Source organism: Carcharodon carcharias, chromosome 19 (genome assembly GCF_017639515.1).
Source record: "Carcharodon carcharias isolate sCarCar2 chromosome 19, sCarCar2.pri, whole genome shotgun sequence".
In the NCBI taxonomy this organism is placed as follows: domain Eukaryota; kingdom Metazoa; phylum Chordata; class Chondrichthyes; order Lamniformes; family Lamnidae; genus Carcharodon; species Carcharodon carcharias.
Genome location: NC_054485.1, coordinates 8,709,149 through 8,736,178, shown reverse-complemented (window position 1 = coordinate 8,736,178; position 27,030 = coordinate 8,709,149). Strand labels below are relative to the sequence as shown.

General features: G+C 46.9%; 1 protein-coding gene across 1 annotated transcript in view; it reads left to right on the top strand.

Moving 5' to 3' along the window:
* Positions 1-1,030: 1,030 nt before the first annotated feature.
* LOC121291676 overlaps positions 1,031-27,030 on the top strand; it is a 51,138-nt gene continuing 25,138 nt past the window's right edge. The window contains exons 1-2 of the mRNA XM_041213171.1: positions 1,031-1,318; positions 9,087-9,263. Coding sequence (XP_041069105.1) covers positions 1,070-1,318; positions 9,087-9,263 — 426 coding nt within the window. The 5' untranslated portion in view covers positions 1,031-1,069. The remainder of the gene's footprint in view (positions 1,319-9,086; positions 9,264-27,030) is intronic.

Genomic DNA, 27,030 nt, shown 5'->3' with positions numbered 1-27,030 from the left:
GATCTGCGTTCAGACATTGAGAATCATTTTAAATTTGATCACTGGAAATGTTTTGTTGGTCGCTACTGGCGTCCAGTCGGGGGGGTGGGGGTAGGAATTGAAGCGAATTTGCTGGTGCGGCAACTGCTGACCTCTAGTGAGCAGGTTCAATTTCCACTTGCACTCAGGATCGGCGCTTCTAAAACAGCCTGGAGAAGAACTGGGAGACACTGAACTTCAGTCTTGGCGAGTGTCATCACAGGACAAGTCTAAGTGCGTTTGTTTTATCCATCCCTGTCATCATGAAAAGAAAAAAAAAGAGAATCAATATCATTGTGTCCTTCGCTGTTTAATTCCATTTAAGAGCGGGATCCCTATCTGCAACCAGGAGTTGGGAAAATCACGTCCTCGGTTTATTGGCATTTCTTTTGGAAGACTGTGGTTCCAAGTCTGCAGCGACCTCAAAAATTAAACAGAACCACAATATTGATTCACCCCAATTTGTCTCAGTCGCCTGAGTTCTCTTTGTGAGACTGTGTGTTGGGCTGGTGAGGCTTCCGATGGGTGATGTGTCTGCGTGGATTATAAATCTATGATGTTGCTGACGCTCTTAGGACGGTGACTATAAACTTCTGAACCTTTGTGCTTCTGTCCGAATAGCTGACTCCTCTTACGGTCGATGAGATTTCTTTCCCTCCGCCACCAAGTGCCGGATAGTCTGGGACAGAAGGAAAAGCCCAATTTTAACAGATGTGGGAGGCTGCACGCCTTCATAAAAATAATATTTTTTTGGGGTGGGGGGGGGGAAGAGAAAGGAAGAAAAAAAGCCCGTGTCTGCTCACAATGCGATACTGATGTCGCTGAAGAATCTTCAGAATCAACTGGTTTGAGAAAGTTCCACAGCATATTCTTTACCTCTTGTTCTGAGGTTCCAGAACTGTAATTTAGTGACTCGGGACCTTCTCTCGGAATCAGACGTTTTTTACGAAACGGGTGGGAGTGGGATAGGGGCTGGGAGTGGGTGGGTGGGTGGGCAAAGAAACATGGGCCGCCGAGTTTCGCGAATGTGAGCGAAGGTCGGCGATCCCAAATGTCTTTCTTGTGCGGAGTCTTGTTCGCGGTAACCACAGCCTTCTCCCTGAACGTCCTCTATCACGACTTGTTTGTCTCCGAGTCGGGGGCTGTTGCTCTCCTTGGTTCCCTCTACCGGGCCGCTGGAAACGGAGCAGCTCCCAAGGACCCCCGGAGTCCGGATTTTATAAGCCCACCCGAGTTCAGGATCCATCACCCCTTCACGGCATTGCTCCCTGCAAAGCAGGCGTGTGAAATCCAGTTCGAAGTAAGTATCGGGGGTTGATGTTTGGGGTGGAGTTCAGACATTAGATTTTAAAAGAAACGATTCTACAATTAGTTGGATTTACATTCACCTCGCACTTTATCGGGTTTTGGTGGAACATCTTTGAACTGCGGCCACCCGCATAGGCAAATGCCGCCATAATTTGGCACAGCAAGATCCCACAATGGGAAGTGAGCAATTGGTTCGTTGTTGACGGTGTTGGTAGTTGGTCCAGGACACCTGCCTCCTCCTCAACACCCCAGGTGACCAGCTGGGAGAAGCACTTGACCTATGCCCAGCTAGCATCAAAGGCAAAACCATCAGCCTTCAGCATTACCTCATCTTCCTTTTGCCACGTGTGTAAACCGAAGAAAATACTTATTAATATCCAAAGAAGTGTTGCAGGTGAAGCTGCTTCATGGTTGGAACTACAATGAATTAATTCTCTACAGTCTTGCAACATTCACTGTGTGTATATAGGAATTATTGGTACCCAAGGAAATCTCTACAATAAAGTTTCCATTAACTGCTCCAATTATAAAGCCAATAAACATGGTTACTTAAAATGATGATTTGGCTCCTTCAGTTAATCAGACATTCCAATCCTGCCGATTAGTTTGACAATGTCCAATCGTGGAGCTGAACAGCTGCTGGGATGAGGTGTGCAGTAAGTGGCCAGGGAGACTGGTCAATCAATGAAATTGAACTTGGTGGAGCCTGATGAAGTAAACAATGGAACATTAAGCCAGGTTTTCAATGAGTTTGTTATTGAGTTGTGGTAAAGTTCAAAGGGGGCTGGTTCATGCTGTACTTTCAGACATTTAAGGAATCAGGAATACATGGAGTAAGAGCTGCCAATTTCTAAGTGCCATAGAAAACACAGAGTAGGTTATACGTTCAACTCAGCAGTGATTTCCAAAAATTCAAACAGACTATACGTGGCCACAAAACTAGGAGCTAAACCAAACAACAAGATTAATTGTCACTAAATAGATAAGATCCATGATCAATGGTATACAGAATTATTTACCTGAACAAGGACAGAACTTTGCATTATTCACCTTCTTCTATGATCTTCCAAAGTGCTTCAGAGCCAATAAAATGCTTTTAAGGGTTTAGGGCTATATGGGCAATGAGTAGGAGTGAGCCGAAGTTGTTAGTTCTTGTAATGAACTGCCACAAGCACTCTGGGCTGAAAAGTCTCCTGTGCTGCATCACTCTATGATCTAAAGCACATTCACTCTTGTAGGGAAATGCAGTAGTCAATTTATACACTGCAAGGTTCTACAAACTGCAATTACTATAAATATTGTAATCCTGGTGGTGTTGGTTGAGTGGTTGGCTAGGGTGTTGGAAGAGATCCACTGTTCTTCCCATGTGCCATGGAATCTTTTACATCCATCTAAGATGGAAGATGGGACCTCGCATTCATGCCCCATCTGAAAGATGACATTGGTGTATGATAATGGTGATAATCTTTTAAATGAAAACCAAATCAACAAAATTGGGATAAATCAGGCACAGCCCCTAATTCAGGTCAGCTGTAAAACCAAGAACAAAAATTTAAAGGAACCTTACAAACTTTAAATCAAAATGTGATTAAAGGGGTCAACAAAACACCCCAGTCGCCACGGTGCCCAACGAGCACGGAAGGCCTCGAGAGTGCCAGCAGACACCGCGTGCTCCTTCTCCAGGGACATCCGGCAGCGAATGTAGCCGCGGAAGAGGGACAATCGGGCGGGACTCCCCCGTCGATCGCCCACTGCCTGGACCTGTTAATGGCCAACTTGGCCAAGCCCAGGAGCAGGATGATAATGGTGATGGTGTATCATGCCTTTTGATACCATAATCAAATGTGATCCTACAGCAAGTCTCTCCCCTCCAGCTTGAACCCACACCATAGGAATTAGAGGTAAGAATGCTGTTACCATTGTGCCATGAGAGTATCATATCTGTACCTCTGTATTTAACTCCAGACAATAAAGCTTCTTATTTCATGCTTGTTTAAATTACTGCACTTGGGACAAGCAGCTTTTGCCTGGGGGTCCCACTAGAGAACTTAAGGACATAGTCTTGCTGACACTTCAGTGTAGTAAAGAAGGAATGATGCATTGATGGATGTCCTGCCTTTCAGATGCAAAACCAACCAAGTCAGCATATCTAACCTCTTAGGTAGATGCAAAAGATCCATGGCACTCTTCCAACAAGGGCAAGGGCCAAAGATTTTGCCTCAATTAATGTCACTTTAAAAAAGAGTATCTGATCATTTATTTCATTGCTGTTTGTGGGGCTTGCTGTGTGCAAATTGGCTGTTGTGTTTTCCTCATTACTACAGTGACCACAATTCAACAAGTAATTCATTGACTGTAAGACGGTCTGTGACATTCTGAGTTCATGAATGGTATTACAAATTGATTCTGGGCTTGGCCTAAATAGCCAAGTGGTTATGGTACTGGGTTTGTAACCCCAAGATCAAGAGTTCAAATCTCATGATGGCAAACTATGAAACAATGTAACTTCATCTGAAACAGATGGAAACGGGTTTGTACTCGAAAGAGTTACACCAAAATGCAATGTTTGCAGTTGTTCCCAGAGGGCTGGTCTGTCGAGCGCCTTCCTGTCTCTCGATCAGGAGAAGGCGTTCGACAGGGTGGATCACGAATACTTACTCGGAACTCTGCGAGCTTTCGGGTTCGGGACGCATTTTGTCACCCGGATCCGACTTCTGTACACCGCCGCGGAGTGTCTAGTGAAGGTTAACGGGTCCCTCATGGCGCCCCTTCGCTTTGGGAGAGGGGTACGTTAGGGTTGCCCCCTGTCTGGCCAGTTGTATTCTATTTGCGTGGAGCCTTTCCTGCGCCTCTTGCAGAGGAGGTTGTCGGGATTGGTTCTGCGTGGGCCGGGCATCGGGGTGGTCCTTTCGGCTTACGCCGATGACGTGCTCCTTATGCTTAGTGACCCGGCTGACCTGTGGAGGATGCGCGAGTGCCAGGAGGTCTACTCTGCCGCTTCTTCTGCCAGGATCAACTGGGGTAAATGTTCTGGACTCCTGGTCGGTCAGTGGCAGATGGATCCCCTACCCGAGGAGCTCAGGCCTTTCACCTGGAGCAGGACCAGCCTCCTCTACCTGGGGGTCCATCTCTGCCCCGCTGAGGAATCCTGGCCGGCAAACTGGCAGGAACTGGAGATGAAAGTCACCGCTCGCCTGCGGCGCTGGACAGGACTGCTCCGAGTGCTATCTTACCGGGTTGGAGTTCTGGTCATAAACCAGCTGATCGCCGCCATGTTGTGGTATCAGCTGGTCACTTTGACCCCTCCCCCGGACTTTGTCACAAGAATCCAGAGATTGTTAGTCGACTTCTTCTGGGACAAAAGATTGCACTGGGTCGCTGCCGAGGTTCTGAGTCTCCCGCTTAGGGAGGGTGGTCAGGCGCTAGTGTGCCTACGCACACAGGTGGCGACTTTCCGCCTTCAGACCCTGCAGCGATACCTCTACGTCGAGCCTCCTCCTAGATGATGGGCCCTGATGACATATTTCTTCCGTCAGGTGCACGGCCTGAGTTATGACGTGCAGCTCCTGTTTATAGAACAGCTGGGCCTCGGTGGCTCCTTGCAGGCGTTGCCCGTCTTTTACCAGGACCTGATCAAAGTCTGGAAAGTGGTCGCCTCGCGACACAGCTCACCCCCGTCAGGAGTAGCGGCTATCGTCAGAGAGCCGCTGCTCAGGAATCTGCCCCTCCGTCCTTTTCAGTGGTTGGCGGAGAGGAGGGCTGTGGCCGCAGGGGTGACCAGGATCGTGGACGTGCTGGGTGGCGGAGGACTGGGCTGGATGCTCCCGCAGGAGTTGGCGCGACGCGCGTCTGTGTGTGTCCAGGTCGCAGCCGATGCCATCCAAGACCTGAGAACGGTCGTGCTCAGACCCGACGTTATTTTGGGTCTTGAGGTGGCCCAGGTGCGCGTTGGTCTTCCGTCTGAGCGTTCCCCTGTTCGGACGGAATTCCACATTGGCCCCAAGCCCCGAACCCTCCCTCGGGTGCTGGTGCCCCGCAATATGAGCCGCCTCGGGGACATGCCCTCTGTGCCTTTTGGCATGGCAAAGAGGGGCTTTTTGTACGGACTGCTGCTGCACACCTTCCATTTTCTCGCCCTTGTCCGTTGACCGGACATGCCCTGGCGTGCCTTGTTGCCGTCCGGCGGCGGAAGTGTCCTCCCCCTTTCTATCGGGGACCTGGGTTGGAGGGTGTTGCATGCAGCAGTCCCTTATAATAAGAGGATGCATAGGTTCACGGACTCTCAGGACACGTGCCCTTTTTGCGGTCTTGTGGAGTCCGTGGACCATGTATACGTAGGGTGTTGTAGACTGCACTCCCTTTTTAGTTATTTGAAAAACCTTTTATTGATGTTTTGTTTGCACTTCAGCCCCACGCTCCTGATCTATGGGCACCCGGTGCGGAAGGGGGTCGGGAAGGAGGAGGACCTCCTCGTGAACCTGCTCCTGGGCCTGGCCAAGTTGGCCATTAACAGGTCCAGGCAGCGGGCGATCGACGGGGGAGTCCCGCCCGATTGTTTGTCCCTCTTCCGCGGCTACGTTCGCTGCCGGATGTCCCTGGAGAAGGAGCACGCGGTGTCTGCTGGCACTCTCGAGGCCTTCCGTGCTCGGTGGGCACCGCGGGGACTGGGGTGTTTTGTTGACCCCTTTAATCACATTTTGATTTAAAGTTTGTAAGTTTCCTTTAAACTTTGTCCTTGGTTTTACAGCTGACCTGAATTAGGGGCTGTGCCTGATTTATCCCAATTTTGTTGATTTGGTTTTCATTTAAAAGATTATCAAGAGTTCAAATCTCACAATGGCAAACTATGAAACAATGTAACTTCATCTGAAACAGATGGAAACGGGTTTGTACTCGAAAGAGTTACAAATTGATTCTGTTTGTTGAACATGGTAGTTTCAAAACCAAACAGAGGCTTGTTGAGAGTTACACTGGGTCTACCTGGAATTATCTGATTAAATAAATTATGTAAGCAGGTGTCATTTTGGACACAATAAAGAACAAGGATGAACATTTGGCCCATCAAGCTTGTTCCTTCGACAGCCTTAGTACAAGCTACCCTATGATAGACCATACGCTACTTAACTCCAGAAAGATAGCCTTGCTAAACTTCCCTTGACCCTCAGAGGTAATGAAACCAAGCTCCCAAACATCAATATGACTCACTGATGTGTAATCTTGGCTCAGGGAAGTCAGAGATTTATTGTATCAATCCCTACTCAGTATTTTGACATGTACTCTAAAGAGACATACAGTGCAAGATTGAGTAAGTATTGCAATGTTGTAATTGGAATGCACTAAGCTGAAACACCTGGGTTTTAATGGGCCAGGTGGATGTTAAAGATCTCATGATTCTATTTGCTGAATAGCAGGGAGTTTTCCCATTTTCCTGATCAACATTCCTTCCTCAATCAACACCTCCAAAGGCCTGTGTTTACTGTTTACTTCAATTTGCCCTTGAGAAGGTGATGGTGAGCCACCATCTTGAACATACGAACATATAAACAAGGAGCAGGAGTAGGCCATTCAGCCCCTTCAGCCTGCCCCACCATTTAATAAGATCATGGCTGATCTGATAGCAACCTGAAATCTGCTTCCTACCTACTGCTAATAACCTATCACCCCCTTGCTTACCAAGAACCTATCCACCTCTGCCTTAAAAATATTCAAAAGCTCTTTCAGCATCTTTTCAGGACTCAAAGATTCAAAACCCTCTGAGTGAAAAAAAATTGCCTAATTTCTGTTTTAAATGGGCAACCCCTTATTTTTAAATAGTGACCCCCCCAGCTCTAGATTCTTCCACAAGAGGAAACATCCTCTCCATATTCAAAACAAAAACAGAATTACCTGGAAAAACTCAGCAGGTCTGGCAGCATCGGCGGAGAAGAAAAGAGTTGACGTTTCGAGTCCTCGATGCTGCCAGACCTGCTGAGTTTTTCCAGGTAATTCTGTTTTTATTTTGGATTTTCAGCATCTGAAGTTTTTTGTTTTTATCTCTCCATATCCACCCTGTCAAAACCCTTAGGATCTTATATGTTTCAATCAAGTCGCCTCTTACTCTTCTAAACTCCAATAGATACAAACCCAATCTGTACAACCTTTCCTCATATTCCAGGTATTAATCTGGTTAATCTTCTCTGAACTGTTTCCAACTTATTTACATCTTTCCAACATATTTACATCTTTCCTTAAATAAGTTGACTAATACTGTACACAGTTCTCCAAATGTGGTCTCGCTAGTGCCCTGTACAACTGAAGCATAACCTCCCTACTTCTATATTCAATTCCCCTCACAATAAATGATAACATTTTATTTGCTTTCCTGGTTACCTGCTGTCCTTGTATACTAGCCTTTTGAGATTCACTCAGATCCCTCTGCATCTCAGAGCTCTACAATCTCTCACCATTTAGATAATATGCTTCTCTTTCATTCATCCTGCCAAAATGGACAATTTCACAATTTCCCATATTATACTTCACCTGCCAGATCTTTGCCCCATCACTTAACCCATCTATATCTGTTTGCAGCCTCCTTATGTCCTCCTCACAACTTACTTTCCTACCTATCTTTGTGCCATCAGCAAATTTGGCAACCACCCTTTCAGACCCTTCATCCAAATGATTTATATAAATTGTAAACAGTTGAGGTCCCAGCACTGATCCCTGTGGCATGCCCCTTGTTCCATGTTGCCAACCTGAAAAAGACCCATTTATGCTCACTCTCTGCTTTCTGTTAGCCAGCCAATATTCTATCCATGCCAATATGTTACCCTCTACACCATGAGCTTTTATTTTCCACAATGACCTTTGATGTGGCACTTTATCAAATGCCTTCTGGAAATCTAAGTACAGTACATCCACCAGTCCCCCCCTTTATCCACAGCACACATTACTTCCTCAAAGAACTCCAATAAGTTGGTTAAACATGATTTTCATTTCCCAAAGCCATGTCGACTCTACCTGATTACCTTGAGCTGATTCAAGTGTCCTGCTATAACTTCTTTAAAAATAGCTTCTAATATCTTCCCTACGATAGATGTTAAGCTGAGCCATGCAAGTTGAACCATGTGGTGTAGGTACTCTCACAGTGCTGTATCGAAGGGAGTTCCTGGATTTTGACCCAGTGACAATGAAGGAACAGCAATTTATTTAGAACAGAGAGATGGGTCACTGTTTAAAAATAAGGGGTCGCTCATTTAAGAAAGAGATCAAGAGAATCTTTTTCTCTCAGAGGGTTGTGAGTCTTTGGAACTCTCTTCCTCACATGGCGGTGGGAAGCAGAGTCTTTGAATATTTTTAAGGCAGAGCTAGATAGACGCTTGATTAACAAGGGGCTGAAAGGTTATCGGGGATAGGCAGGAATGTGGAGCTGAGGTTACAGTCAGATCGGCCATAATCTTATTAAATGGCGGAGCAGGCTCGAGGGGCTGAGTGGCCTCCTCCTGCTCCTAATTTGTATGTTCGTATGTAGAAATTTTCAGGTGGCGGTTGTGTTTCCATGTGCCTGCTGCCCTTATTAATCTCAGTGGTATTTATGGATTGTCGTGAGAATATTTGCTTACATAACAACAATTCAAAGAAACATTATTAAAAAATTGGTAGATACTGGAGTGAAAAGCCAGATCTTAGACCTGACAACCACAACCACAGTTTGATCTGCGGTGCTTTATTTTAGCAACAGGAGTCAATTTTTTTTTTACCCCATTATTCATTGTCACAAGGTACCACAAGAAGAAACAACGGAAAATGATGTAGAACCTCTTGCAGATACTCGTCTAACTGTCATAGAAACAGGTCTAGCAGTCATCCAGACTGATCAATCTGTCATAGAGATTGGACAATCCTTCGTGCAAATTGTGGAAATAGAGTCAGATTTGGATGAAGAAAGCCAAGAGATTGTGAGTATCCTGATTCAAAGAGTTTTGCATCCTTTTCTTAGCCACCTACTCCATTTGATATCCTTGCATTGTTGATTTTCTGCTGTGTCTCTCTTTCCTTCTCTGCTACTTCTCTCCTTCAATGATTTTTCTTCTCTGTTGGGCTCCTCTTTCTGCTCATGTGGCTTGGGTAGAGATGGAGCTGCAGGTTACCTTTAGAGTGGGGCTTGAAAAGAAAAAATGGACTTCAGTGGCTCTCCTTCATCTCCTTCCTAATGAATCCTGCTTCCCTATTCTGTCACTCCAGATGTGTTCCTCACTGATTCACCTTTCTACAGTGCATTCCCCTTTCTCCCATTCCCTCATCTCCATCACTAGTGTTTACCATTTCCTTTCCTTTTTCAAAAGACTCTGCATGTGTCCCTGCTTGGTCATTCCACTATCACACATCTTGCTGTTAACTTTCTATCCACCATTCCCAATAACATTAGCTCCTCCCTCACCCCACAACAGTGGATCTTGAGAGGCCAAAAGCAGTTTCATGTGCAATCAATTTCATTACATTCCTCCCCCTCCCACTATTCTCCCTTTCTATTTCCCTCAGTTTTCGTTCATTTTCAAAATTCAACCTTTTAATAAATAAAAGAGACGTTCCCAGTGCCTCACAGGCATAAGAAATTAGACTCCTTGTCCTCACAATTAGTATTGATTGACCTTTCCAGATAATCAGCTGGCTTTAACATTCAACTGCCACTTTGGAAATGAAAGCAACATTACACGGAGAAACACATACACACGCTCCGAGGCTGCCTTCTCCCTGACCATATAACAGTCTGGTTCCTCTCTCACACATCTCCTCCTGTCTGACCTTAGCCGCTCCCCCTTCCTCCCTCTCCCCCCCCCACCCCCTTCACTTAATACACTTTTCTAAAGCTTACAAAACACAAAAAAGCTACAGCAGATGCATTACCAGAGCACACTTTATTATTATCCCTCTCTCATACTGACACAAACACCCACACACACACACACACACACACATCCGGCAGGCACACGCTCAACCTGAACGAGCGTAAAATAATGCGAGATGGCGTTGGGCGAGGGTCCCGACATCATTGTGCGCTCCCGCAATATTTTGGTCGGCCAGCGCACGCAGGGGGCCAGAGCCATGCCCACCGTTTATTGAGCGGCCGATTAAGGCCCTTAAGAACCCAAACCACTCAAGTTTTTCGCTGCCCGACCAACTGTTCGGGCGAGATTCGGTTTCGACCCGTGATTTAAAAAAAAAAAATAATTTTAAAATCTTTTAACGCTCATATTTAACACGTCCCTGCTCCGTGTGTGACAGAGTCACACGAGGGGACACGTTTTCATCGTCTTTAAAACATCGGTTTTCATTGTTTAAAAGCCTTCGGCCTCCCTGAGGCAGCTTACTGGACGCTTCCGCGCTCGTGCTCCTCCCGCATCCCCTCCCCCACCCACCCTCGGCAGTGCTGAGCGCCGCAGCGCAGGTTTCAGACTGTGCACCCCACCCCCCCCACCCCCCCAGCCTGAAACCCATGTCGGGGGCCTGGTCGCGGGCAGCAGTCGGCTTCCCAACTGCACCTGTGGGCCCGTCCGACTGCCGGATAATCCTGGCCGTGCGCACTCTGCCCCTCTTTAATTTAAAATAAAACTCAGTATAAATTTCGGCTTGCGTGAAGACTTTTACAAACTCGTCCTATCGTTTATCGAAATTAGCTAAAGAGAACTTCCAAAGCGGAAAGCGCTGGAAGGCGAAGAAAAATATCTCACCATACAACTGACTGAATGTAACGCGCCTCTTTAAATGGTCTGATTCCACACTCTAAATTCAGTGCACGGTGCCAAGCTTTAGGGGAAAAATCTCAAGCCCGGGTCCACACTCGTGCGAGACACTGAGTCATTTTAAATAAAAATGTTTGATGAAAGCATTAAAGGTATATAAAAAGGAGAAGTCAGACGAGAAGATCATGTGCTCAAGCTCCAGCCCAGATAGTTGAGCATATAATCTAAGCTGTCACTTCATAGAAACATGAGTAAGTCATTTAGCCTCTTGAACCTGTTCACTCAGTCAGATCATGACTGATCTCAGACGTAACTCCATGGGCAGGCACGTGCCCGATCCCAACAGGACGGAATTAGTGCACGATGATGTCGGGCGAGCGTCCCTGGGAAGTCCCTGCCTCCGCCTGCTGCGGATCAGACAGTGCGATGTGCTCGTCAGATTGTGGTCCCGGGGCTACTCTGAAGTTAGGTCCCACCAAGGTGTGTGTCTCTGAGCGGGTGGAGGGTGTGGGGTGGGCGATGTGACGGGACTTCAGGGAGGGTGCCTCCAGATTCCTCTTCAGGGACTTCTTTGTGGCTTGATTGGAGGCCCTGGGTCATGGACTCGGTCGGCTGTTTGGCCGATGTGCCTGGGGAGGCAAGGGGAGATAATTAGTGCATGGCAATGGCCTATGAAACAGGACACATCAATTCACAGCGTAGTTATCTGATAGATGTTGCACTGCTGGATCCTCACTTGGTAGAGCACCGCCAACCTCACTGTCAGCACAGGAACAGTCCAGATTGTAGCTGGCCAGCTGGATGACTCTGTTTCCAAAGTCCATGAGGACCTTGATTTCGGGCATTCTGCCACCAGTCTGCAAACTCTCTCTCTTGTTGTGTGCCAGCTTGTCCTGCAGGGATAGAGATGGAGACAGTGTAAGCAGGAGTCCTGCCAGGCCAGATGATAAGTATGCCTGGCTTGTGTGGGTGGTGAGTGTCCCATGGATGGGATGAGGACAAAGACAGTGAGTGTGAGACAGTGAATGACAATGTCTCTTGAACCGGCAGTGAGTGAGGGCCCTGTGGGTGTGTGCTGGGTTTGTGAGTTGTGTGAGTTGGGAGTGATGAGAAGAGTGACTTACCCTGGCGGAATGGAGGAGATCACTCATCCGCTTGCGGCGCTGGGTGGCTGTCTGCTTCTGAAGGGCGTTGGCACTGACCACTGGTGCCACCGCCTCCCAAGCTGGATTGGTCACACCACTGCCCATCCTGCAGCCAGAGCAGGGGTGGGGGGGGGGGTGGTGGATGACATCCCGGTGGTCCTCCACAGCATCTAGCAGTCGCTCGAGACCCGTCACTGAAGTAGTCAGTGGGGGGGGGGGGGGCTGCAGTCTTTTTCCCTTCGCAGGCCGTGTCTCCCAGGCAGCGGTGGTGAGCTGGTGGCGATGAGCACAGTGCCAGTGGCAGCCAGTGTGATGCAATGGCGGGGTGATGGCAAGCGGGCGAGTGAGATCCCGGCCGCCATGGGAACGGGGTGTTTCCCGGGAATGCATAAGTTCGCTGGCGGGCTCGGGGCGAGACGGCACGAGCACCCACCATCGCTGTGGGCGGGTGGAACGCCATTTTCCCTAACTGCTACCGCTACTCTGACCCATCAGGTATATGAGACCAGGCCTTCTGGAGAATTTGTAGACGCCCAGGGAACTCCCTTGGCATTCTGATCAAGATTTCATCTCTCAGCCAATAAAGCTAAATCTGATTATCTATCTGTGTCAGTGCTGTTTCTGGGACGTTGCCATTTGCAAATTAGCTGCACTGTTTGCCAACACAGTAACAGTGACTGCACTTCAAAAGCCCAGTATTGGCTGTAAAGCACTTTCAGATATCCTGGCAGTGTGTAAGGCACTATACAAGTGCAAGTTCATTCATTTGTTTTTCTTTCAGTCTTCCTTTGTATTTTAGTCACGTTATTGCGAGCTCCTGGATTTGAGTACAGGAGTAGTGAAGTCTTGCTTCAATTGTGTAGAACCTTGGTTAAAGCTCATCTGGAGGACGGTGTGCAGTGTGGGTCCCCTTAGTTTAGGAAGGATATTACTGTCATGGAGGGAGTGCAATGAAGGTTCCACCTGACTTGTTGCCGCGTTGGTGGGACATTGCTTTTTAATTCACTCGAGGGATGTGGGCATCACTGGCCAGTGTATATTACCCGCCCCTAATTGCCCTTGAGAAGGGGGTGGTGAGCTGACTGTGCGGCTTGCTTGGTCATTTCAGAGGGCATTTAAGAGGCAGCCACATTGCTGTGGGTCTGGATTCACATTTGGCCAAGCCAGGCACCCCTAAAGGACATTAGTGAACCGGATGGGATTTTACGACAACTTGACAGGTGATCTCATTGAAACCAACAAAATACTTCGAGGAATAGACAGGGTAGATGCAGGTAAGATGTTTCCCCTGGTTGGGGAGTCTAGAACCAGGGGACACAATTTCAAAATAAGGAGGAAGCCACTTCGGACCGAGACAAGGAAATTTTTTTTTACTCCAAGGGCTGTGAATCTTTGGAATTCTCTACCCCAGAGGGCTGTGGAAGATCAGTCATTAAATATGTTTAAAGCAAAGATTGACAGATTTCTAAATACCAGTGACATAAAGAGACATGGGGATCATGTGGGGGGAAAAGGCATTGAAGTGGATGATCAGCCATTTTCGTACCGAATGGTGCAGCAGGCTCAATGGGCTGAAGGGCCTACTTCTACTCCTGCTCCGACGTTCCTGTGAAGCGTGAAACTTTTTTTGAATTGCTGGGCTAGATTCTGCAGTCAGCAGTGGAGCAACAGCGCTCACTGCTAACTTCAAAGGAAACTGCCCACAAAGAAGTAGCAGCCTCTGTGGCACAGGCTTCCCTTTCCCAATAGCAGCTTAAACCTGATGCCAAGTCTCGGGGCTCTCCAGGTGCAGAGCTTTACATCCTGTGGGCGGGCGCACGCCCAATTCGATCGGGCGTAAAATCGGGCGAGGCGACGACAGGCGAGCGTCCCGACATCATCGCACACTGGAGCAATAGTTCCCTCGGCACACGCACGCAGAAGTCAGAAGCGCGCCCGCCAACAATTAAGAGGGCAATTAAGCCCTTGAACGGCCCAACTGTCTGTGATTTTTCGGGACCCATCCAAGGGCTTGATGAAACCTCCTTTCGGGGGCTGATCGCGGTAGGAGGCCCGTTTCCCGGCCGCTCCCGGGTCCACCAATCGCGGGTGCCTGATGGCCAAAAAGTTCAGGCCCAGGTGTGCAGCAGCAGTGATGTCAGCAAGTAGAGTAAGAGGCCAATCACAATGATATATTCTCATAGACAGCAAAGCAGGAAGTTAAAAGCACATAAAGATCGCAAATCCTTTCTCTATCATTACCACCACAAAACCCAGGCAAGGTTAAAGCATTAAATCCTCATTTTTAATATTAGAAATTTAAGTCCCGAGTTAAAGCACTTTATTCTTTATTTTACTTTTAAGCTAAATTTTCAGATAACGAAATAAATAATTATGATTGGCTTCATATGAATGCTAAAGTATGAGTATAAACAAAATTTCAAAATTATTAAGACAAAAATTTGGATGTTTTTTCTCATAATGGAGAAATTTTACACTCCATAAATATATAATTAGCTTTATGGGACCAGTGAGGATAGTTAGCAGTAATTATGAAGAGAGAATGCTATTAAAACCCAAGTTACATCTCATCCAACAAAATCTTTACATGACTAACGGTGTAAAAGTTGAAGTTTTCATGAATTCACTGATTGCTTTGGGATTGAATTCCAGGGGTAGAGTGCATCCTCTGGAGGACCGTTAGATCACTGACTGTGACTTCTGGTTTTCCACATTGTTCTGTGCATGTGCGAACTCCCAAAGTTGCTGTCAGATTTTGAAAAGTCATGACAGCCAACGCAAATCCTTTCTCTATCATTAATCTTGCCTGGGTTTTGTGGTGGCAAAGCATTAAATCCTCACCTTTGATATTAGAAATTTCAGTTCGGAGGAAAAAAAGAACAGATGGGGGAAAAAAAATGTTCAGAAAATATTTTAAAAGCGATGGAAATATAGCGGCCGGATTGCCAAAGTCGTGGCGATATCCCAATGATCGTAAAATGGCAGCTATTGTTGCACTGTTGATGGTGAGAATATCAATGCCAACTGCAGTGCAATGAAACACAGAGTTTAATATATAATTGTTTGTTTCGGCAACAGCAGGCAGAATTTTCTGTGCCCATTGGCAGCGGGCGTGATAGGTGGTGTGATCGGACCATATGGCGCAATTGGTTTCACGACGGCGGGAAGAGAGGTCACCATTGTCCGCTCAGCCCGCCGTCGGTCATCGGGAACCTCATTGTAATACATCAGCGTATCATCGCCATCAGGCCGTCGCGCCAGCCTCTTGCACTCCCGCTGGATCGTCCATCCACATTGGCAGGAAAGCGCACCGATGTGTTTCACAACAGCACTTGGTGGTCTGCACTTTGGGTGAACCGGAGGTGAGTGCACAGCAATGTTCCGCAGAGCTCGCCAGGGACGCCGGGGGATTGGGGTTAAGTGCCGCCCATCCTCGGCGGTGACTTTTGAAGGTGAGGTGCAGTGGGGGTGGTGGCGGGGGGTGGGGGGTGGGGGGGCGGTGTGGTTGGTCAAGTGCAGCCTTGTCGCTGAGACGACTGGTGGTGGACGGATTAGGCAAGGGCAGCCCTGCTGTTGAACACAGTACATAAGCATTCGGGGTAGGGAGGGTAGGGTGAGTGAGGGAAGTAGCCACACATTCGGGAAACCTGTAGAAAGTGACCATTCCTCTGCAACCGGGACAGTTCAGGCGCAGCCACATTGATATGATTGGGGTCGGGCTCCTAGCTTATCTGCCCACTCAAGCAACAGAGGCATCAAAGTGCCACCAAGCTCCGCAGAGCACATCCCCTCCCACCCCCACCCTCACCTCCCCCAGCACAGGCTGCAAATCCATAAGCATTTTAGCGGACTGCAGAGCAGTTGGACTGCACACATTGTACAATCTCCTCACTAAATCTGGCCAGGGAACAGTCACTGCTGGAGGCGCTCACAGCCTCTTGCAATGTCATCATCCCGGTTTGGACTAGTCTCCCCCATGGTTCAAGCTAACAGGGCAGCCATGCACTCATCTCTGGCCATCCAAGTGGTGGCTAACGCTCTCCGGGAAGTGTTAAGGGGCTGTCACACTTAACCAGGACAGGTTCTTAGTACACCCATGCTAACCACATGTCTCTCTCTTTCATCCTGCAGGAGAAGTACATCAGGATCATGGAGCCTGGTGAACTAGCTGTATGCCTGATGGCCTACAGAGTGTGAAGAAGACGGAGGAGAGAGTGACTGAGGCTCCTGGCTGTGCAGAGGCAGGAGCAGCAACCTCAGGAAGAAGGGGTGGTTGGGGCTCCAGCACACACTGCCCAAGAGCCACAGTGAGCTGTCGCTGATCGGTGCCCGTGACACCCAGGGTCTATAGATGCCACCTTTCATTCCTGCAGATGACTAAGAACGAGTGTCGCCGAAGACTGCGCATTACTAGGGAACTGGTGGCCACATCTGCCAGCTACTGCAGGACTTGGCACCACGGGGGACATGGAGGGCATCCACTGCCAGCGGCTATGAAAGTGACAGCAGTGCTCAATTTCTACACCAGTGGCTCCTTTCAGGGCTCCACAGGTGAGCTCTGTGGGATATCACAAGTCTCCACCCACAAATGCATCCATTAGGTCGCAGATGCCATCTTCTCGAGGGCACACAACTTTGTGCATTTTGCCCAGGACCGGGACAGCCAGGATGCAAGAGCGATTGCCCAGTTCTTGGGTTTCTCACAGGCTCAGGGTGCGATTGACTGCACTCATGTGGTGCTCAGATCTTCATCGCAACATGCGGTGAATTATATCAGCCACAAGGATTCCAGTCACTGAATGTGCAGCTGGTGTGTGACCCCCAGAAACACATCCTGCAGGTGTGCACAATGTTTCCAGGGACTGTGCACAACGACTACATCCTCAATCATTCACAGATACATGGAGTCTCCAGAGAGGCTACAGGGATGTCTCCTCTGGGACAAGGGCTACCTGCAGAAGTAGTGGCTGGTGACACCCGTGCTGCAGCCTCAGACTGCAGCAGAGCGACGATATAATGAGGCTCATGCTGCAGCTCACACCTAGGTGGAGCAGACCATCGGGATGCTGCAGATGAGGTTCCGGTGCCTGGGCCGGTCTGGTGGAGCCCTGCAATACAGTCCACAAAGGGTGTCATGCATTGTTGTCGTTTTCTGCACCCTTTACAACCTGGTGTTCCAATGGGGAGAAGAGCTGGCTGAGGAGGAGATGGAGGAGCTGCATGTCTCCTCCGATGAGGAAGAGCCAATGAAAGTGAGACTGAGGTCCTTGGAAGCGACAGTGATGGGGGTGAGGCCCTCACATTGTCTAGGCAAGGCAGACACTCTCGGGAGGCCCTCCTGGCTGCTAGATTTGTGGAGGATGATGATGACATGCAGTGAGGTTCCCTATAGCTCCTCACATCGTATTTGTGAACGTTTGACTCCAGTCTGGCTTATGGCAGCGCCAATACCCTCCGTGGGAATGCTCCTGTCATGGAGACATGGTGGAGGCCCCCATAGTCGCTTGATTGCAGGAGGATGATGATGACATGCAGTGAGGACACTCCATAAATCTTCACATAGCCTTGGTGAATGTTTGTCTGGCCGAGGACAGCTCGTTTGCGTTCCATGATCGGGGTTATGTAGAGACGCAGCAATGAAACATTAGAAGTATCTGCTGCTTTTTCCCGTGAAACAGGACACATCACTCACAGCATGGTTGTCTGATGGATGTTGCACTACTGGATCCTCACTTGGTACAGCAGCACCAACCTCACTGTCAGCACAGGACCGGTCCCAGTCATCGCCAGCCAGCTGGATGGCTCTGCTTTCAAAGTCCATGAGGACCTTGATTTCGGGCATTCTGCCACCGGTCTGCGATCTCTCTCTCTCTCTCTCTCTCTCTATCTGTCTCTCTTTTGCTGTGCACCAGCTTGTCTTGCATGGGTAGAGGTAAAGTGTAAGCCTGATGCCTGCCAGGCCAGATGATAAGCGTGCCTGGCCTGTGTGGGTGGTGAGTGGTCCCATGGACAGGATGAGGATAATGACAGTGAGTGTGAGAGAGTGAATGGTGATGTCCCTTGAACCGGCAGTGAGTGAGGGCCATGTGGATGTGTGATGGGTTTGTGATTGTGTGAGTTGAGAGTGATGAGATCGCGGAACAGAGGAGATCATTCATCCTCTTGCGGCACTAGGTGGGTGTCCTCTTTAGCAGGGCGTTGGCGCTGACCATCGCTGCCACCGCCTCCCAAGCTGGATTAGTGCAGTTGCTGTCCATCCTGCGTCCAGAGCTGGGGTAGAGGACATACTGGCGGTGTGTCCACAGCATCCAAAAGCTGCTCGAGAGACGCGTCGCTGAACCTGGGGGCTGCCGTCTTCTTCAGATTCAGGGCCATGTTCCCTCCGGGCAGCAGTGGTGGTCTGGAAGCACTGAGACGTGGGCTTGCGGCCGGACTTTAAACATGGTGCCCGGCGTGATACAATGGCAGGGTGATGGCGGGCGATTGAATGACAGCCCGTTTGCCGTGGAAACGACATGTTTCCCTGGAGTGCATGAATAATGAGGCGTGTTCGGGACGATACAGCATGAAATCTGCCATCGTGGCCGATGGGTAAAAAAAAAACCTCATTTAACCTGCCTGCTACTGTACAGTGCAAATTTGGGGAAATTCCACCCGGTGTGTCAGGTCAAAACATTAAAAAATGTTTGGCTAAGAAAAAGAAATTGCTCTAGTTCTGCAGGCATTTTTAATGGTTAAATTTAAATAGCTACGTTTGAGATTCACATTTTTTTTTGATAACATACTTAAAGGCACTTATTAGGCAGCCAGTAATTGGAAATTTGGCTGGAGTTTTTTTCTATTACTCCACAGTTTATTCAGACAATCAGCAAATTGTCTGATTTCCCCATGGCAGCCATCTTATAAAAGCCGTCCATGCCAAAGGGAATGGACCCACAATGAGGAGATTGTTCCATTCATTGCACGATACATTCTTCCCTCTATTTCATGGCTTCAGCTGAAGATTAACCAAGGAATTTTCCCTGCGTTCTTGCCAGTATTCCTCTCTCAAATAACGTCACACAAAATAGATTATCTGCATGTTCATTCAGGACATTAGGAGAAGATAATACTCTGCATCATTACAGATTATTTCTTTCCAGTTGATTGACTAGGGTTCATAAATATAAGATGGTCACTAAATAAATTCAATAGGGAATTCAAGTGGAACTTTTGTTTTACCCAGAGAGTGAGTAAGGATGTGGAACAATGGAATTCATTACCACAGTGAGTATTTTAGGCACATAGCATAGATGCATCTCTGGGAAAGTTATGTAAACATGAGGGAGAAAGAAAAAGGATATGGTTAGATGGAGAGGAACTGGAGGAGGTTTGGGTGAAGCATAAATGCCAGCATAGACCAGTTGTACTGAATGGCCTGCTTCTGTGCAGTACCTTCAGGGAGATGGTGGTGTAGTGGTTATGTCACCGAGCAAGTAATCCAGAGGCCAGGCTAATTGCCTGGGAACATGGTTTCAAATCCCACTATGGCAACTGATGGAATTTGAATTCAATTGATGAATCTGGTCTCAGTCATGGTGATTATGAAACTATCACCGATTGTTGTAAAAACCCATCTGGTTCACTGACGCCCTTTAGGGAAGGAAGTTGGCCATCCTTACCTGGTCTGGTCTACTTGTGACTCCAGACCACAGCAATGTGGTTACGCTCTTAACTGCCCACTGAAATGGCCTAGCAAGCCACTCAGTTCAAGGGCAATTAGGGATGGGTAGCAAATGCTGGCCTTGCTGGCGACACCCACATCCCATGAGAAAATATAGAGCTCCATGTAATTCTAGAAAATTATTGTTTATCCAACTTCTTACTCCATCATCTGCTCAGTTGATTGCATTTATGTTATTCAGTAAAGTCCTTGTAAATTATGTCACCATAAAGTCAATGTATGCTGTGTTCTCACCACACTGTCTCAGGCAGGTGATCTCTGTGTGTCACTTTACTGCCTTTCCATTTGGCCAGTGAAGCCAGTGGCTGTAGGCACCCTGTTCTCCACCTTATACAGGGACTTAGAGAGAGCAATCACAATGGGTTGAAATGGGATGTGTTATCCTGAGAGAGAAGAACGTGGACATACATTTCAGTGAGTCAATAATACCTTTGGTTCCTGGAACTGGGGCTTCTTTATGCTGTGAGTTCAGCCACGAGACAGTATGTTCCGAAGTGAGTGTAGTGTAAGAATAGCCATTGGTTTCTTCTGAGGTTATGGATTAAGAAGGAGATGAGGAGGATTTTTTTCTCTCTCTTGGAAGGTCATTAATTTTGGGGTTTCTGTTCCACATTGAGCAGTAGAGGCCAGATCATTGAAGATATTCAAGCCTGAACTTGACAGATTTTTAATCAATAAGGTAGCCAAGGGTTTTGGGGGATGAGGAATTAGAGTTAAGGTCACAATGAGATCAGTCATGGTCTTACTGAATAGTGGAAAAGGCTCAAGAGACCCAATAACCTACTCCTGCTCCTGTTTATTTTAATCTTAACATTGCATGAAGCAAAAGAAAGCTTCAGTACAATTAGCACCTTTTATAGTGCATGAAAATTGATGAAGATTTTCGAAGGATCTCATGTGGTTTGTCAATAAATTCAGTAAACCGTTACAGTGGACTGGAGGAAGCCTATTTTAACCAGAATGACGAGGTTGGTATTTGTTTAGTTTTTTTTTCAATCGGCAAAGGGAACCCAGGAAGGAAAGGAAGTAAAATCATCAAAGATTGTTCCAGAAAAAATGTTTCTGCATGAATGGATTTCATTCTGCTCAGGGTGAGGGCTGTTACTACAGAAGAGTGGAACATTTTATTTTCACCATTTACCATTCAGCGTCAGGATCAAGCACATTCAGCTCAGAACAGCCAGTTTCAGAGTAGAATGCCATCTGTTCTAGCAACATGGTTTGGCTTCAGCTTTTGAAGCGCCTAGAATCGTTCAGAAAGTATAGTTTTATTTTTTTTTCTTTATGAACACTCTGAGTGAAATTGACAATTTTGCCGAACTACAGATAAGGCTTTAAAGTGTGAGTCCATGCTCATGAGAAACAGGGTTGACTCTGACCAAAGAGATTCCGTGTAGGGCTGTTATAAATGGCAGGGAAAGGAGATTTTCGTCTGACAAATCTGGATTGGATTAAAACCTAAACCCTTGAGTTGAAAGGACAGCGTGCTTCTACACTGCACTAGTGCTTTCATATCTGCTCTTTTCATCATCTAAAATGAGTTATGCACAGCAGCAATCAACCTAGAAAAGTAAGAACCTGCATTTACATAACATTGGGATGTCACTGCCTTTGTAGCCAGTAAGTACCTTTGAATTGGAGTCACTGTTGTAATGTGAGAAATTTAATCGCCGATTTAAATGCAGCCCGGTCTTACAAACAGCAATGAAACAAATGGCCAGTTAGCGACATAGAATTTTATCAAATTTACGGCACAGAGACAGGCCATGCAGCTCAACTTGTCCATGCTGGTGGTTATGTTTCTTGGGATCTTCTTTGTCTAACATCACCAGCATATCCTCCTATTTTTTCTCCTTCATGTAGTTATCTAGCTTCCTCTTGGATGCAACTTAACATTTATGACCAATGTATTTACTTCAAAGTGCAATAATATCTTTAAATCATTTTTAGGCAGCTGCTTATTGGACACAAAGCAACTGTATCTTAAAGGAGACCGTTTGAGAGCAGCCTGTGTAGTATCTTCACAGTTGCTGTGTGGTTGTGCATACGCACAGCTTCGAGCGAACATTGTTTCTGAATCCTAGTTTTGGGTTCCGCTACATAGTTTAGAGGTAAAGTTGGCCAAGACATTGGGTGAACTCCCCTGTTTCCCTCTAAATAATGCTAGTGATATTTCACCTGAGAGGACACATGGGGCTTTGGATTAACATCACATCTGAAAGACAGCACCTCTGACAGTGCAGCACCCGTTGACTATTGCACTGACGTGCTAAATTAGATTTTGTGCTCAAGGCTCTGGAGTGGAATTTGAACCCACAATTTTTTGACTCAGAGGTGAGGATGCCTTCGTGGAGCTAAGGCTTATATCAACTATATGAATCAAGGCTTATGCTGAAAATGTCTGGAATTCTGCTTGACTCTGCGATTTGTCAATGTTTCAGATATGTCCGAAGTCTTAATTCCACTTCCAATCACTCTACTAGTGCTATATTTGATGCCTCCTCATCCTGCTCTTTTGCCATCAACTCAGGGGGGCAGAGTTTTGCCCTTGGTGAGCGGGCTCGGCGGGGATCAGTTGGAGGTGGTCACACCCGCGATCAGCACTGGACCGCGGGTGTGACCACTTCCAATTAAGGCCCGCCCAGCGTGAATGTGCGGGGAGGGGGGGAGGAGGGCAAGCGGGCTGAGCGCTGAGCAGGGACATGTTATTAATAAAAAAATTAAAGTTTTTATTTTATTTTTATTTGATCTTAGAAACTGCATTCTGCCCGTGGATGAGGCTTCCAAAAAATGCAAAGGCCGCTTGGCCTTTTCACCTGCCCACTAACTGTAAAGTTGGACAGGTGGCGAAAAATTTAAGTTAACTGATTGTTTATTGGCCTTAACAGGCCTTTTAATTGTTGGCAGATGCGCTGCTGACTCTGGTGCATGCCTGCCAACTGAACTACGCGTGTCGACATCGGCACGTTTGGCCAACATCAAGGTGCATCAGTTCACGCTCGAGCGAGTCAGGTGCATGCACCCCCCGCCAAGCGAAAATTTCTGCCCCGGGTTTTCCCGGGCCTTTATTCTGTCTCCTACCGATTCATTATAAGACCTCCATTCATGATCCAATCCAATCTACGTTTATTAATATCCTCAATTTCTCTAACCACATAATGGCTGAATTATCACACCTTGATCAAACTCATGCAGAGAAGAGAAAGAAAGCAATCAAGCTATTTGTTTCTTCAATTTTTGAAGGAAATGGACCCTAAAATATTATTTGGATGGTGGCAGGATGTTTAGTAGAGATCTGAACACATTCAGTTGATACATTTTCCTATTAATGTCCAGCAGCAAATTGCAGGGCCATAACTTTTGAATATCACTTAAATACAACAAGCAGCAGCTACCGGTCACCTTTGATGTTCCCTTGTTTCCATCCTTCATCCATTGACATTCTTGACTTCTCACTCTGCTCTGACCTACACTAAAACTCCCACAGCTTCTCCTTTGCTGAAGCTTCCTCCAGGATATGCTTGATTTTCTCTTTTGCAACAAATGGATCTTTTTTTTCCCTAAACCATTCTTTTTATAAAGTGCTCCAATCCTCATGAGTGTGGGACAAGCTTGATGGATCAGCTGGTTTTTTTGCCTGCGTCACTTTCATGTATTTGAATTATTAGATTAAGATTTCTAATAAACATTTTTTAAAAATGTATTTGTGTGATGTGGCCACCCATAGCTAGGCCAGCATTTATTGCCCATCCCTAGTTGCCCTGAGAAGGTGGTGGTGAGCTGCTGCCTTCTTGAACCGCTGCAGTCCATGTGGTGTAGGTACACCCACAGTGCTGTTAGGGAGGGAGTTCCAGGATTTGGACCAAGGAAGAATGAAGGAAAGTCAATAAATTTCCAAGTCAGAATGGTGTGTGGCTTGGAGGGGAACTCACAGGTGGTGGTGGTCACACCCATGTCTATTGTAAGATTGTATGATTATAGAGCTAACATTTAGGAATGCTGAGTTTTTTTTTAGGATCCAGCCTCCTGCTTTACAGGGTAATACCCTGGACTGGAAGCGTCCAAGCCACAACCCTCCTGGAACATTTCTGCAGCCTGGAGAAAATGGTGCATTCGATATATTTGGAGTGAGAGGATTCAGCCCTTTTCTGTTAACCAAAAGGAGTTGTTTCTTAATATTTGACTCTTTCAGGTTTAGGCTTCTGCTCTTCAGCCACCGAGTTGTCAAAGTGGACAGGGAATGCTGAAGGACCTCCTGATACAGACATCCATGTGTTCAGGATCTGTGGGTTATTGGATCTGACCACCTGTCTCTTTTTTGCTGTTTTGCTTACTCCTAGGTGGCTCTGGAGAGGGTGTCTACCAGGATGCTATGGCCTCTCTTGAACCGTGGACACCCCAGGATGAGGCAGATCAGATTATGAACTAGCGTGACTTCATTTTGTTAATATCCCATTTTGAATGGACCAAGTGTGAATATTGTCCTGGAGTTGTCCTCCTCTTAACCAGGGGACACTTGCAGTGGTGATCTTTATTAAGGTTTAACTTTTATTTACTCTTTCATGGGATGTGGGCATCATTGGCAAGGCCAGTATTTGCTGCCCATCACTAATTGCCTTTGAACTGAGTGACTTGCAAGGCCATTTCAGAGTGCAGTTAGGAGTCTACCACGTTGCTGTGGGCATGGAGTCACAAGTGGGCCAGACCAGGTAAGGATGGCAGATTTCCTTCCCTAAAAGGCATTCGTGAAACAGATGGGTTTTTACAGCAATCAATGATAGTTTCATGGTCACCATCACTGAGGCTAGCTTTCAATTCCAGCCTTTATTAATTGAATTTAAATTCCACCAAACGCCATGGTGGGATTGAACCTGTGCCCCCGAGAGGATTGACCTGGGCTAATCTCAAAATAGCCCTGGCCCTTGGCAGAATGCCTGGGCAATCAAAACTGGAGAAGAGAACAGATTTGTCGCCCTGCTGTGCTTCATCGTTGTCCTCCAAGACAAGATGAAGATAATTCCTCTGTAAAAGGACAATGTGAAAAATATAACCGGAGAATAAATCTTCACTGATGAATCAGGAAGACTGTTGTGGATGCCACGCTGAGAGATAATCACTTGTGCCAGTTAGATGGAGCTAAGGGTTATTTACAAGGGGTTAATGCATGCTAATTTACAGACGTTTGTACACATCCTACTAAGGCGCCATTTTAAACACAGTGCTCTTCAATTAAGTTTTTTACTTGGTTGCTAAAATTTCTATCTTGGGGTAAGAAACTTGAATTAGGCTCCAACCATGTTAGATTTGTCTTAGTTGAACTGAGCGTCCTGGTTTCTTTGGCAAACTTGCAAAACCAAAGCCCAACCTGTTTCTTGTTGCATTCTTTGAGGCTATTAATACAGTTTATTCATTCCTGTGGCACTCACTGAACTGGGGGAAAAGTACAGTCATAGCACATACATGAGATCAGCTTCTGAAGGAGCTGGGACTGATTTGATTCTGAAAAATCTTTGCACTTGATGAGTTAAAACCAAATTGAAATGAAATGAGGCAATTTCTGCTTCCTCCTGAATTTCTTTTCGCCCTTTATCATTACCAGTCCATGATGTCTCATTCATGAACTGAGATTAGCATTTGGAAACTACTTCAATGAGGCAAGCAATTTGAATAATTCCAACTAACTTCAGGTCCAATGTCATGATTAACTCCCAGCAGCAGCTGTTCATAATTTAGAGATTTTAGGACATCTTGCATTTTATTTTGTGCTGCTAATGTGCAGAAAGAAATCCAGCCATTTTGCGATAAAGAAGCAAAGAACACTGTGGTAATAGGGCAAGATGAGGGAGGGGAGGGGGATGGAGTGGTTTGGAAAGAGCTGAACGACTGCATCATTTTTGTACATCTTAATACGCACAGTTTGGAATCTCATCCTTACCCAACTCCCCCCAGACCCAGCAATATCTTATTGGTCCATGACACTATTCTATTGGAGCCACCACATTATGCTTTCAGTGTTTCATATTGCCAGATATTTATTGCAAAGCCTACAGAGAAATTTGTTCTAGCATGTTCTCTAGAGGATGGTGCACTGGCCTCAGAAGAGTACCTTTCTACATGCCACAGTTGAGAGGTTTATGGTGTTTCTGATTTAAAGAGATGGCACAAGTTTAGTAACCCATCTATTGGCAGCTGTTATTCTTACATGTCAGTCAAGGGCCAGGTGGATTTTTTTTTAGAAAAAGGCTTTCACCCTTAAATGAAACATCAATCTTTCTCCAGTATTTTCCCCTGTTCCTATGGGCAGTGGTTAACCTCAACTCTGAGCTTCCCTTTTAATGGTACAGCCTAGCAGAGGATGCTGGGTACAAGTCTATATCCTGTCAGTCCTTAGCAACGTGACGCATTACCTTTACAGATATTTATTTTATCCTCCGATATCCAGGACTTTGCTCCTCAGTCTCTCAAAACGCCAACTCATAGGGCAGAATTTTGCCCTTGATGGGCGGGTGGGCCCCACCGACTTGGCGGGTGGGCAGGCAACCGATTGCTGCCACCGCCGCGGAAACGGGCCCCGCCGCCATTTTAAGTGGGCGGGCCAATTAAGGCCCACCCAGCGGGAGGCGCCATGTGCTTCCTGTGCGGCGGTGGATGGGGGGTTGGGGTCGGTGGAGGGAATCCCCAACTGTCAGAGTGCGCTCTATCGCGCATGGGCATGAAAGAGCGCACACCTCCCTGAGGCTAAGTGCTGCCTCAGGGAGATCGCTGAAACTCTGTGAAACTCTGAAAATAGAAAAATTTGAAAAATCATTAACATGTCCCCCTCATGTGAAAATGTCACACGAGATGGGACATTTAGTGAAGAACACACAAACACTTCATTAAACGTTTTTAATTCCGATATCAAACCTCATCCCGCCACTGGATGAGGTTTGTAAATAAATCACTCACCCGCCTGCCCTTTGGGCCCGTGCGCCGAGCCAAACCTAGCACGGGCCCCTCAAAACCCTGGTTGATTGGAGAGTTAATGGGCTTAACAAGGCCTTTAATTAATGGCGGGCGCGTGTCCCACTGCATAGCGCCACCAGCCCACCGAAATATCGCGATGCAGCGCACT